The sequence below is a fragment of the Mauremys mutica genome, chromosome 9, assembly GCF_020497125.1.
Source record: "Mauremys mutica isolate MM-2020 ecotype Southern chromosome 9, ASM2049712v1, whole genome shotgun sequence".
In the NCBI taxonomy this organism is placed as follows: Eukaryota; Metazoa; Chordata; order Testudines; family Geoemydidae; genus Mauremys; species Mauremys mutica.
In genome coordinates, this window is record NC_059080.1 from 48,072,885 (window position 1) to 48,086,492 (window position 13,608).

The 13,608-nt window shown below is 46.9% G+C and overlaps 1 protein-coding gene across 6 annotated transcripts in view; it reads right to left on the reverse strand.

The window, feature by feature from the left end:
• Positions 1-13,608, reverse strand: part of KIF1A (kinesin family member 1A) — a 192,140-nt gene that overhangs the window by 157,754 nt on the left and 20,778 nt on the right. For all 6 annotated transcript variants that reach the window (XM_045029643.1, XM_045029646.1, XM_045029644.1 and 3 more), the window contains exon 2: positions 2,583-2,751. In XM_045029643.1, the coding sequence (XP_044885578.1) occupies positions 2,583-2,688 (106 nt within the window). In that variant the 5' untranslated portion in view covers positions 2,689-2,751. The remainder of the gene's footprint in view (positions 1-2,582; positions 2,752-13,608) is intronic.

The following is a 13,608-nucleotide window of genomic DNA, read 5'->3' on the forward strand; positions in this document are numbered from 1 at the left end:
CTCCGGGAGAGAGGCCCTTCCCCCTGAGCTCCGTGCAGGGTGGGAGAGGGCCCCTTCCCCTGGAGTCTGTGCTACTGGTGGGAGAGAGGGACCCTTCCTCCAGAGCTACCTGCTGCTGGTGGGGAGAGGGCTGCGGGGAGTCCTCTGGACCCAGCCCTGGGGCAGTCTGGCGGCACTCCAAACTCCTCATCCCTGGCCCCACCCCAGAGCCTGCACCTCCAGCCAGAGCCCTCATCCCCCGCATCCCAAACCTCTGCACCAGCCCTGAGGCACCCCCCCGCCCCCGCATCCTGAACCCTTCATCCCCGGCCACACCCTGCAGCCCTCCCCCCGCACTCCACCTTCTGCCCTACCCTGGGCCACCTCCCACACTCCTTACCATAGGCTTACTAAGGCTAGTGTCTAGTGTTAATTATGTAAAGTGAGTTAAGCTGGAATGTATTACAATATTATAATTTTATTAAAACTCTAGTCAAAAGATATAATTATGTTGGGTCACAGGCATCAACAATTTTCTTTAACTGGGTGACAAGGAAAAAAGTTTGAAAACCACTACACTAGTTGACTATCCAGAACATCACACAGCCTTGTCGTAGAGGTGACTGTATGGACTGCTGCACTAACTATGAGCATCCAGCAGTGCAATACAGCCATAAGCACCCTCCAGAGATGCAGGGATGGTGGGAGAGGCATGATTTGACTCTGCACCATCAGGAAATACTCCTTTGATTTGTCAAACATCCACTCCAGGTGGCACTGGTGGCAATGGCCAAATGACCATAAGGCAGCAGCCACCACCAGAGTGCTTCCATGAATGGGAAAAAGTGGCAGATACACCATGTCCCAGACAGCCCAGTAAAGTTGATGCCCATATATATGTGACAACATTACAGCCAGATGACCCAGTATAGTCACCTGCATTGTCCAGCTCTGCAGTGGAGGGAACATGGTGATGTTACAGCTTACATGAGATGGTGTGAGGCTTTGGTTGAGCCAGGACAGCTCTCTGAACTGGGAGGGGGAGGGGCCTGACAATTTCTGTGCAGGAAAATACTCTGAGTCCCCCAAAGGAGAAGAGGGGTGATCTCCAAAAGCCCTCAGCCAAAGGGCCAGAGTCAGAACCTCCTGCTGGAAGTGCTGGTAGGTATATAGCCATTAGGAATCAAACGTCAGGGTGGTGTCCTGTGCTAGATGGCTGTGGTATTTTATAGTAACGCTGCACTATGGTCTAGTTACCAAAGGGGGGTAGCTGCACGAGGGAGACTGAAATGAGAAATTACGTATTGTCAACAGCAACCCATGACGGCCCTTTTCATAATGTGCTACAAGCAAATGAATCAAATGGGAGAGTGAATCCGAAGGCTCTCCCTAGGGTGATAGTTCAACAATGCCTTACAGATGCTCTGACTAGAAGAAGAAGAATACTTAGCACTGCCCATCTGTAGATCTCCAAGTACTTTCCAAAGGAGGGCAGCACCATTATCCCCATTTTACAGAGGAGGAAACAAAGGCAAAGGGAGATAAAGTGACCTGCCCACAGTCACTCAGGAGGACAGTGGCAGAGATGGGAACAGAGCCCACCTCTTCGGAGTCCCAGTCTAGTGCTCTAGCTGCTAGGCCATGCTGCCCCCCCTGGAGTGGACTGCTGTGAAGAAAGAGCCCTTCCACTGTCACAAGAATGACACAACATCGACTCCCCCATCTAACAACAACAATACAAACCAGCAGTAACCAGCCAACCAAAACATCCCCCAAGCAGAGTTTATACCCCAAAAAGTGAGGAGAGCCAGAGGCTCCATGGAGTCCACTGGGGATTTCACTATTGGTATCGCTTTTACATGGAAGATGCTGAGATACCACAGTGATGGGCGACAGGATAAAACCCCTGAGGTGGCAAGAAGAGAGTTTATCCAACATTAGCACCACCATGAGCCCAAGTCTCCACCGCCTTGCGCCTGCAGAAGTGAGGTTACATCTGCGTTCAGCAAGAGCAAAGATGATATAAATTGCTACCAGAATACAATTCTCTGCTCCTTCACCAGTGCTGGTATTTCACAGCCATAACTGATGCCACACCGTACAACACAGCAGACAACCAAACTCTATATCTGGAGTGTGAAGTTCAGATTTTATCACCAGGCTCATTATATTTGAGGCTTTTTTAAATCCCCAGCTCCTGGATGCTTGTGATCACTCAAGAATCTCAGCTTTTATTGGGAAAAGAAAGTAGCTTTCTGGCCCTCACGGGTCATGTTTTCAGGGTTTTCTCAGCACCCATGTGTATTTGAGAGGCACAAAAGCCAGAAGGCAAAGAAAAATAACCCAAAATGTGTGATTTAAAAAAAAAACTCCCATGATTTTCAGACTCACGATTCTTGAGGGACTGACTCATGACATTGGGGCTAGCAATACTGGTGGCAGCAGGGGAAAGAGGGCCCCTCCCGAGCACCGGTAGGACCTCAGGTGGCTATTTTGCCATTAGCAGCAGCCAGCCCAGTGGAACTGAATGCACATCTGGGTGTAGCCTGCCTCCTTCCTAGCCCCCAATGGCGTTTGTGCGCAGGGCCAGGGCTGCTACTCACTGGTGGTGTTTCCTGTCATCTGGATGATGCATTTGGAATCCCGGCCCATCTCACGGGAGTTGAACGGACGCACTCGCACCGCCACCTTCACAGATGCTCCCGCCATCTTGCTGGCCTTAAAGTCGCTCTTTCCAGCAGGAGTTGCACTCCTGGCAACACAAGGAACGCCCTGGAAGGACCCAGAAAGGCATGTTAGGAAAAGTCTCTAAGCTCTGCAGGATGCTGCTGTAGGGAAGCTGTTGAAGTGTCCCTGAGACTGGGGCTCCCTTGCAGCAGCACCCGTTGAGCTCTCATCTGACATGGGAGGCTCACCATTTCCACGCTCTCAGGGAGCTGAGACCCAGTGACAAGCATGAGGCTAAAGCTTTCCAAGCAGCCAGAGAGTACACCTTAGCCTCGACTTCCCTGGGCCATGACCAGAACAGCCCGCTAGCACTGGGCTTGCCGGGCTCAGAGCAAGGGGAGCCGTGAAAGCATCAGGCAGGCAGGGACCTGCAACCCCATCCTCCTGGCAGCAGCTCATTGCTGCATGCCCCTTCCTAGTCTGATTTATTAGTCATCATCAGAGTAGCACCCAGAGGCCCAGGCTGAGATCAGGGCCCCCCTGGGATGGGGCTGCGCACACACCCAGACCGTGTCTCCACTAGGAAGGAAAGGAGTGTTCTTAACTCGAGCTAATTGTCTTAGTGAAGACGAGGCCATGTACAGGTTTCCCATGAGCCAGCAATAACTGAGAGCCTCTGCAATAACTGCCCATTCTCACCTCCCAGAGAGCCATGCTCTGTAGAGCACACATTGAGGCAAGGACGGAGAGCACTTTCCTGCAGATATGCTATACTTCCAGCCTCCTGGACCCCTTTCTATGCTGCTCCACAGACAGAGGGCCCCCGCTCCCTCACCCCGCAGACTCTTTACCCTATGTTAACGCCACTGATTTCAACAGAACAACTCCTGGCTTGCACTAGGGTAAGCGAGAGGAGAATCAAGCCCAGAAAGCATGCTACCTTGCAGAGCCTTCTCCAGATCCTGAGGCTCCTCCCACACCTGATGAAATCTCATAGGCAACAGAGCAAAACTAGTGTGAGGTCAGAGCAATGCCTCAGATGCTGCTTCTTCTTACATAGCCCCTCAGGACCTCAGCTCTGGCTAACCCCAGGCAGCAGAGATGTGACAGAACACAAAGGCAATCCACAAACAGAGCCCTGTCCTTCATATGGTGTGATAAGCACCTCCCTGTCACACCCTGGCAAAGTGAGGGTGGGAGAAGGGTAGCTGGGCAAAGGAGGAGGGGAAAGGAATGATTTGTTTTGATTAGATGGGAAAAATTAAGCCCTTAGAATATCAGGGTTGGAAGTGACCTTGGGAGGTCATCTAGTCCAACCCCTTGCTCAAAGCAGGACCAATCCCCAGACAGATTTTTGCCATAGATCCCTAAATGGCCCCCTCAAGGATTGAACTCACAACCCTGGATTTAGCAGGCCAATGCTCAAACCACTGAGCTATCCCTTCCCCCCTTCTCAAGGAACACTATTATTTGACACTCATTCGGCTGTTGTGAAAAGGACTAAGTCATCCCAGTTTTCCAACAGGGGGCACACTATATAAACGGGTGTAAATTCTGTAGGGAAACTGCACCCAGATTTTATGGTTTAGTGCATGGCTTATTCTCAGCACCTTTTCCCTCTCCAAATCCTCTGTGGGTTTGGTTTGTTTTTTACAAGCCCAGTGAATGCAGAAGTGCACGCTTGTCAAACGAGCTCCAGCGTGTCTTGAATGGAGATGCTGCTGGCATGCTGGTCTTTGCACTAAATTGTGCATTCAGGCACAAGGAGGCAGCACAGTGTTGCACGTTGCTGGTGAAGGAGCAAGCACCCATTGTGAGTGCATGCCTACATCTCAGCTAGGCTCAGCAAAGTGCCGGATACAGTGACATCTCAGTATTCAATATTTTGGCCCCTTTTCTATTTCAGCCCACAACTGGATTCTTACTGTCAAAACTGTTGTGAGTAGGTTGGGTCCAGCAAAGTCAAAGCTAAGAAAAATTGAGCTGTAGTCTGTTCTGCCTCCTGCATGATCAACAAAGTCATCAGCTGAGTTCTGCTTCCAGAATCTCTGCTCTCACTGATTTTGGAAGCAGAAAAGGTATGTTTGATTTTCAGAGGCCAGTTTCAGCTCTCAGCTAAACAAACCTTGCTTTGCTGAAACTCAGCACATTCAATTGTAGAAACTAGCAATACACATGGAACACAAACATGTCCTTTTTATAGTCATTTGCCTGACCCTAATCAGATCATTTGGCCTAGTGGACAGGGCCTAGCCTGGCAGGCCTGACACCCTAACTGCTGACTGACTGTGAGAACATCTCTTTTCTTTACCACCTTTTGTCTATTTAGACCAGAGTGGCCCGCGGGACCGTCCTGCCTGGCCCTTGAGCTCCCAGCCGGGGAGGCTAGCCCCCAGCCCCTCCCCTGCTGTTCCCCCTCCCCAGCAGCCTCAGCTCACCAAGCCACCAGTGCTCTGGGTGGCGGGGCTGCGAGCTCCTGCCGGGCAGCACGGCGGCGGGACTGGCTCCGGCGGGGCTGTGAGCTCCTGCTGCTCTGAGTTGCATGGTAAGGGGGCAGGGAGCGGGGGTTGGATAAGGGGCAGGGAGTTCCGGGGGGCAGTCAGGGAGCAGGGTCAGGGCAGTCAGGGGACAGGGGGGGTTGGATAGAGGGTGGGGTCGGTTAGGGGCAGGGGGTCCTGGGAGAGGACTGTCAGGGGACAAGGAGCAGGGGGGTTAGATGGATCAGAGGTTCTATGGGGGGCAGTCAGGGAGCAGGAAGTGGGAGGGGGCAGATAGGGGGCAGGGGCCAGGCTGTTTGGGGAGGCACAGCCTTCCCTACCCGGCCCTCCATACAGTATCACAACCCCGACATGGCCCTCGGGCCAAAAAGTTTGCCCACCCCGATCTAGACGCCAAGCTCTTTATGACATGGACTGTCTCTCACTATTAGAATTCTTTGAGGGGGTCAGCCAACATGTGGGCACAAGGGATACAGTGTACCTGCACTTTCAGAAATGCTTTGACAAGGTCCCTCACCAAAGGAGGGATGGTCCTCTCATGGATCAGTCACTGGTTAAATTATATGAAACAAAGGGTAGGAATAAATGGTCAGTTTTCACAGTGCAGACAGGTAAATAGCAGGGTCCCTGTGGCAGAGTGCTGGGCAGGAACACCTGAGCCAGCCCTCTGTCTCAACAGCTCTGATTAAGGGAGGTAAATTGGAGCTGGCTAGAGAAACCTGTGCCTGATTGGCAAAGGGGAAACAGCTGCCAGCCTCATTAGCCTGGGGCTATATACAGGCCCAGATAAAAGAAGTGGGGGTGAAACATGCTTCCTGCCTGGATACAGTAGCCAAGCAGTCCTCAAGGCTGAAAACCCCAAGCTGTATAGGGTGAGAAGGTGATAGGACTGCACCCTGTAAATACTGCACTGGTGATTGCTGAACCTGAGGGTCTCTGAGTGGTTTTTGGAGCAGAGGCAGGACACCTGCTATGTCCTGTTACAGTCCCCAAGGATCTGTGCTGGGACCAGGGCTGTTTAACATATGAATAAATGATCTGGAAAATGGGGTAAAAAGTGAGGAGGCAATGTTTGTAGATGATACAAAATTATACAAGATAGTTATGTCCAAAATTGACTGACAAGTTAAAGAGATCTTGCAAAACTGGGTGACAGGCACAGTGGATTTGATTTAAATCAAACTGATTTACTTCACTAGTCAGGAAAACTCAATTTAATCATGGATTTCTACATAAAAGTGCATTCTTGTTGGTTGTTATAACCTTAATACATATTCTTCACAACTCAGAGATGGATGTAGGTTTCATTTTTAGAAGGTACACACTATACATTTGAATGAGTTATTTCTAAAACTTCAGATTAGTTTTACAGCTATATCAGAAAATAAATGATTGTTTGGTTATTTCATTTACCAAAGGTAATTGAAGCAGATATTTATGAAGTAATTGGGAAGTGAACCATCTCCAATTCAACAGGTTAATCATTAATATATGGAGGATTTTCTTGCCATGCTATATTAGGAAGAGACCATCACCAGACAGTTAATGTTGCTTTAGTTAAATAAGAATTTATGTATTATGGATTTTTTTTCTTCAACAGCAAACATAATAATATAACAAAACAAGCATATGAATTTTTGAATCTAGTTAAAGTTTTTAAAATCAGGTTTGATAAAATTGTTTAACTAAACTAGTTAAATGAAGTCTTTTAAAAAAAAAAAAATTAACCATGTCAGCGAGCTCAACGTGAGAAACTTAAAATATTGGCTTGTGCAGCTAACTCAGTTGTCTTCACCTTCATTTCACTGTTTGCTCATAATCTGAAAAAGAAAAACAAGCTTTCCTGCTTTTTCAGGTCCCAGGTGATTTTTCAATTTGGGATGAATTAGTCCAAAGGAAGAAAATATTCCTTCTACACCTGCAGAAGAAGCTACTGCTGTTAAAAGTGAGATTATCACTTCAACAGTCTTTGAATACAAGTGATTAAGTGACTTCCACCAGTTCACTGGTGTGACTTTCTTTAAAACATCAGCAAACATATATTTCTTGAACGATTCTTATTCCCAAACTGGGTCTCTTTTATGGCCTGCTGCCATCATAGGTTTTCCCTTCTAGTGAGAGAATGGTATGGTAGATCTCAAATCAATGAAGGCTACACTCAAAGACCTCAAGACTTCTGGAATATGCTGCTCAAACAGTTTCACTTTTGTTTCTACTGCCTGTCCCTCCCTTCTCACATTTATCTCCGGACTTCTCCATGTCCAGATCTATTCTGCCCCCCAATAATCATAGAAGATTAGGGTTGGAAGGGACCTCAGGAGGTCATCTAGTCCAACCCCTTGCTCAAAGCAGGGCCAATCCCCAACTAAATCATCCCAACCAGGGCTTTGTCAAGCCTGACTTTAAAAATCTTTAAGGAAGGAGATTCCACCACCTCCCTAGGTAACCAATTCCAGTGCTTCACCACCCTCCTAGTGAAATAATGTTTCATAATATCCAACCTAGACCTCCCCTACTGCTACTTGACATCATTACGGCTTATTCTGTCATCTGCCACCACTGAGAACAGCCGAGCTATATCCTCTGTGGGAACCCCCCTTCAGGTAGTTGAAGGCTGCTATCAAATCCCCCCTCACTCTTCTCTTCTGCAGACTAAACAAGCCCAGTTCCCTCAGCCTCTCCTTTTAAGTCATATGCCCCAGTACCATGATCATTTTCATTGCCCTTCGCTGGACTCTTTCCAATTTCTGTACTGGAGGGCCCCAAACTGGATGCAATACTCCAGATGTGGCCTCACCAGTGCCGAATAGAGAGGAATGATCATGTCCCTGGATATGCTGGCAATGCTCCTACTAATGCAGCCCACTATGCCGTTAGCCTTCTTGGCAACAAGGGCACGCTACTGACTCATATCCAGTGTAATCCCCAGGTCCTTTTCTGCAGAACTGATGCTTAGCCAGTCCATCCCCAGCCTGTAGCGGTGCATGGGATTCTTCCTTCCTAAGTGCAGGACTCTGCACTTGTCCTTGCTGAACCTCATCAGATTTCTTTTGGCCCAATCCTCCAATTTGTCTACGTCACTCTGGACCCTATCCCTACCCTCCAGCGTATCAACCTCTCTCCCCGCAGCTGTGTGTCATCTGCAAACTTGCTGAGGGTGCAATCCATCCCATCATCCAGATCATTAATAAAGATGTTGAACTATTCATAAACCTTCTGAAACTTTGCACTTTTAGAGAGAGATAAGGGATTGATTCTGTACACCAATTTGCAGAGGGATAATAGGGATGAGGTCTTTTTTATCGCAAGATATTTATTTAAAAACATTTTTGCTGTTAACAATCATGTTATCTCTGGAGACAAATCCACAGTTTGTGAACTGCAAAACTAAGCATCTCTGATGGTAGTGCTCAGTCTAGAAGATGAGTCCTATTGGGTAGATAGAAAGATTAACCTAAATATCTGTACAGAAGCCCCTGGAACCCCATAATCCATGAACTATTGGAACTCATTTACAAAAACTTTTCTTAAACATTACATGAATATACTGTCTTATACTTTAGACTTTATAATCCCTATTCCATGATAAAATATCTTTGAGCTATAATGTATCTTTGGATTGGATTTTTTTTTAATAAAATGCCTTTTTTTAAATAAAAAAAACGATTTAAATAAAGAAAAACCAGATTTTGATTTGATTTTTTTTTTAATCTTTGCTTTTTATCCACTCTGCTGACTGGGCAACAAAATGGCAGATGAAACTCAATGTTGATAAATGCTAATGTACATTGGAAAACATAATCCCACCTATACATATAAAAAGATGAAGTCTAAATTAGCTGTTACCACTCAAGAAAGAGACCTTGGAGTTATTGTGGATAGTTCCCTGAAAACATCCACTCAATGTGTAGTGGCTGTCAAAAAAAGCTAACAGAATGTTGGGAATCGTTAGAACAGGGATAGATAAGGCAGAAAATACCATAATGCCACTGTATAAATCCATGCTACGCTGCCCCTTGAATACCACATGCGGTTCTGGGTGCCCCATCTCAAAAGAGATATATTAGAACTGGAAAAAGTGCAGAGAAGGGCAACAAAAATGACTACAGGTATGGAACAGTTTCCATATGAGGAGAGATTAAAAAGGCATGAACTGTTCAGTTTAGTAGAGAGACAACTAAGGGAGGATATGATAGGTCTATAAAATTATGAATGGTATGAGAAAGTGAATAAGGAAGTGTTATTTACCCCTTCACATAACACAAGAACCAGGGCTCACCCAATGAAATTAATAGGCATCAGGTTTAAAACAAAAGGAAGTACTTCTTCACAGAGTGCACAGTCAACCTGTGGAACTCATTGCCAGGGGATGTTGTGAAGGCCAAAACTAGAACTGGGTTCAAAAAGGAATTAGATAATCATTGATGCACATACTATCCTTGAACTTATTAGCCAAGATGGTTAGGGACACAGTCTCATTCTCTGGGTGTCCCTAGTCTCTGATTGCCAGAAGCTGGGACTGGATGACAGGGGATGAATCACTCAAATTGCCCTATTCTGTTAATTCCCTCTGAAGCACCTGGCACCAGCCACTGTCGGAAGACTAGATGGATCACTGGTCTGACCCAGTATGGCCATTCTTATGTACATACAGTGCCTTGCACAGTGGGGCCCCTGGCGCTACTCTTGCATAAGTGACAGTAATTTTAGGACAGAAACAAGTTCCAGAAACAATAATCAAGAACACTGCAGATTGATCCTGCAGCTGTTACTCCTGGGGATGGGTTGAGATTATGTTGCAGCCTCCTAAGGTATCTCTACACTGCATTGTAAAGCCAGGCTCAGATCTGGTATGAGCCCAATCCCCAGTACTATCCACACACAAATCTTTCTGACTCATGTCAGCAAGCACTCAGGGCCCAAGTCCTAGGCCCCACCTAGGAGAGTGGGTCTGAGCTGGAGTCCCACCGTGACTCAGGTCCAAGCCCTGTCATTGTGCAGCTCAAGTCGCAGCCCCTAGTCAGAAGGGCTGTGTAGTGTAGTATGAGATCCAGGTCCAGCAATCAGAAACCCAGGCTTACAATGCAATGTTGACACTCAAGCACAGGCTTGGAAATACCAAGTCCTCAAGTGCGGGTCCCACAGCCCCTGGTTTACAAGCAGTGTAGACATCCCCCTAGGGCCCTCCCAGTCGGAGAGCAGCCTTTATCAAGAAACAAAATGTACCAGTGCTGCAGGAAAGATATATTTGTACTGGGGATTCAGGTGACTATCAAATACTGAGACACATGGCCTGATTCTCCACTGTCCTCGGCAGTCACTTACTGCCAGGTATTCCAATCTGGTAGTGGTGTAACTGACCACACGTGGCAGCAGAGACCCTAGCCCACAAAGTCTGGGATGCTGTGTGCAGTGCTGTGCAAGCTTCCCCCCATCCAGCTCAGCCAAGTCACTCCTGCTATCCTCGTGCTGGCCCCCACCCAGATCTGCCAGTGCACGCCAGCGGTTCCTCCCATTCTATCCCTCAGGTACAGTGCTGGGTTAAAGGGCCCTGGCCAATTTGGGGGCCCCCACAGAAGCACCAGAACCTGAGTAGAAAGGGGGGGCACTGGAACTGTGGCCCAGCCCCCTGCTCCTCCTCTTTCCCCCAGGGCCCTGAACATTTGTTTTGCTTGGGGGTGGGTGGGAGTTCTCTCACTTTTTAAACTTTCTTTCCACTGGAAAAAAAAGCAGGAGAAAAGTTAAAAAAAATAAAAGTGAGAGAAAATGGGGAGTGGGGGGGGGGCCCATCAACATAAAATAGTTTTTTCACTGGAAAATGAAGGCACATGATTTTGTGGAAAATGGGGGGAGGGGGATGAAATTTGTTGAAAAAGTTTGGGGGGGGAATCCAGAAAGTGTCAGGAAAATTGAGACCCAAATGAAAATCTCTCTCACACACACACACACACACACACAAAACCATTTTCTAAAACAAAAATTATAATGGAAATTTTTGATGGGCTAGCTGCATGCCCATGTTACAGAACACTTTCTAATGAAGGTGCTATCCTTTAGAGATGCGCTGCCTGTTTTTACATTGTGCTTGCATTATAATGATACAGCTTTATTTGGAAAAGTACAAATTATTTTTGGATTGAAGCAACACAACATAGTCTCATCACTGACAAATCTAGGCCCCAATTTAGGAAAGCAGCTAAGCGCAAGTGTGCATCAGTGTTCAAGCACACGCTCAAGTACCTTTGTGAACAGGGGCCCTGGAGAGCACAATCACATTTTCAAACATGTCTCAGTCTCAGCTGTTTTATTGATTTCTTTAATGGAAAAAATAAAATTCTATTCCATGCCAAAAGCACTGTTCATGTACCAAATGACAAAAATTTATTCCTGGATCATATCAGTAAATTCTCACCAAAACCATCTGCTTGAGCCTACAAATATGGAGACGTGGTCGTTTAGCCCAGTTCTATTCTGAGCGGAGAGCTGGCCAAACTCAGGCGCAATTTATCATTTCTTTAAAAGTTAAACAATTCCATGTGGCACTTGACAATAGCTACTTTCAAGCTCTTCCCCATCCCTCCACTCGTGTAACTCAAAAATCCGTTTTAAAAATCAAATAAATACCACAGATCTTTTGTCTGGCTAGCTGGTGCCTTTGTTTACAAAAAAGGCCTATTCACATCTGAAAAATGAGCTTGCAGTGAGGCTCAGTGACTGCTGTTCATCTCTGCTTTTTATACACCCTGCAATGTGATGGCCCACAGTGAATAAGATCCTGAATAAGGATTTATACAGGTTCAAAGCTTAACCAGCCCAGGTGAGCGAGTTAAGAATCTGTTTTAGTACGTAGATAGCTCCATTTCCCTGACATATGAGCACCTCACCACCTTTAACAGATTTATCTTCCTCTTTACGAAGAAACACAGACAGGATCAGACCCAAAGTCCATCTAGCCCAGTATCCCGTCTCCGAATATGGCCAGCACCAGCTGCTTCAGAGGGAAGTGTAAGATCCCCACAGTAGCAGATGTGGGATAATTTGCCCCCAACATAGGTCTCATCCTGGTCTCTAATCATGTCACCTTGGTTTATGGCCTGAAGTACAGTGGCTAACATGCCTTCCCAAGTATTGATTATCACTAGTTATGACAATTGTGTCTATCAAGGGAACACCCCTGGGAGGGGATGCCTTGCTGTGACCCTCATTGGGCAGGTGGGGAACTAAGGCACAGGGAGATGAAGCCCCAGCTCCTTGAAGGTGTTTACTCACCTAACTCCCATTGATTTCATGCCTAAGTGACAGAGAGGAAGCCTGTGAGAGCAGATAATGGAGCCTGAGTCTCCAAAAGCCCAGGCTAGTGCTGTGACCACTGAACCATCCTTCCCCATCTATTTCACTTAGAGTTTTCCACTACAGGTTTATGAATAATAAATACTGTACAAAACAACTACATCTCTACCCCTGCCAACAATGTTAGGGTTGGAACACAGACACACCAATGCAGTGACATTCCAAGTTGAAGCTCAAACAATGGGCCAGATCCCTGCAGGACAAAGCAGGCAGAAAGCTGCTCTACCAGAGCAGCTGGGATTCCCTTTGATGGTACAAAGCCAGCCATTCACACCCACCCTGACATAAGGTAGGAAGGGACATAGCCAGAGTGCCTTGTGTTCCAACAATCCTCAGCCAGCGGAACAGTCCCCAGGGAACCATTCCAGCCAGGGTAACTTAGTGCAACCCTTAGGCTGCTCTAAGCTACACCAGGAGTTGAATCAGATCATGAGATCAGAGAGGTGTTTTATAGCTACATCTCCACCCTCCTCTCTTCAGCTGAGACCAAACCATCAAGCCACCTATATTATTCTTCTGTGACATCATATCCCAGAATCCTTTGTTTGAGCCAAACCAAACACACACAAACAAGTCTCCCATCCTCACCTACCCCCAAAAAAAGACCCAAAAGCCAACATTCAAAGTTAAGCCATACACGATTTCTAAAACTGACAGTTAATGGAGCCATATATGGTAAAAGTAGAAATTTCCATTCCAGCCAAAATACCTTCACCTTGAAGAGAAACTGTGGTATTGAAAGCAGGCACCAACAGCTCTGTAGCTTGTATGGTCTTGTATTCAATATTGGTAACAATATTCCCGTATCATTCGTTAAAGGTGAGGGCTAGGAAAGGACAGAGATGTGTACTTCTGTTTAAACTAGGGAGGGGGCAACTTCTGCTGGGTACACAGGTTCAGGGAGCCAATATTTCCAAATATCAGTTGGGAAATATGCAGCTGCTGACGAGTCCACTGGGCCAGGATTATCAGCCATCAGCAAATTGACAGGCAGCCCGTAAAAAGCCATGAGCATTGGAGCAAGTCTGCAGGAAAAGGTGTCTGGGATCATGGAGAGGACCCGAGGCCTTCATGGGCCCACCGTGCATATGCCTTAATCCTGCCCTGGCCTTGA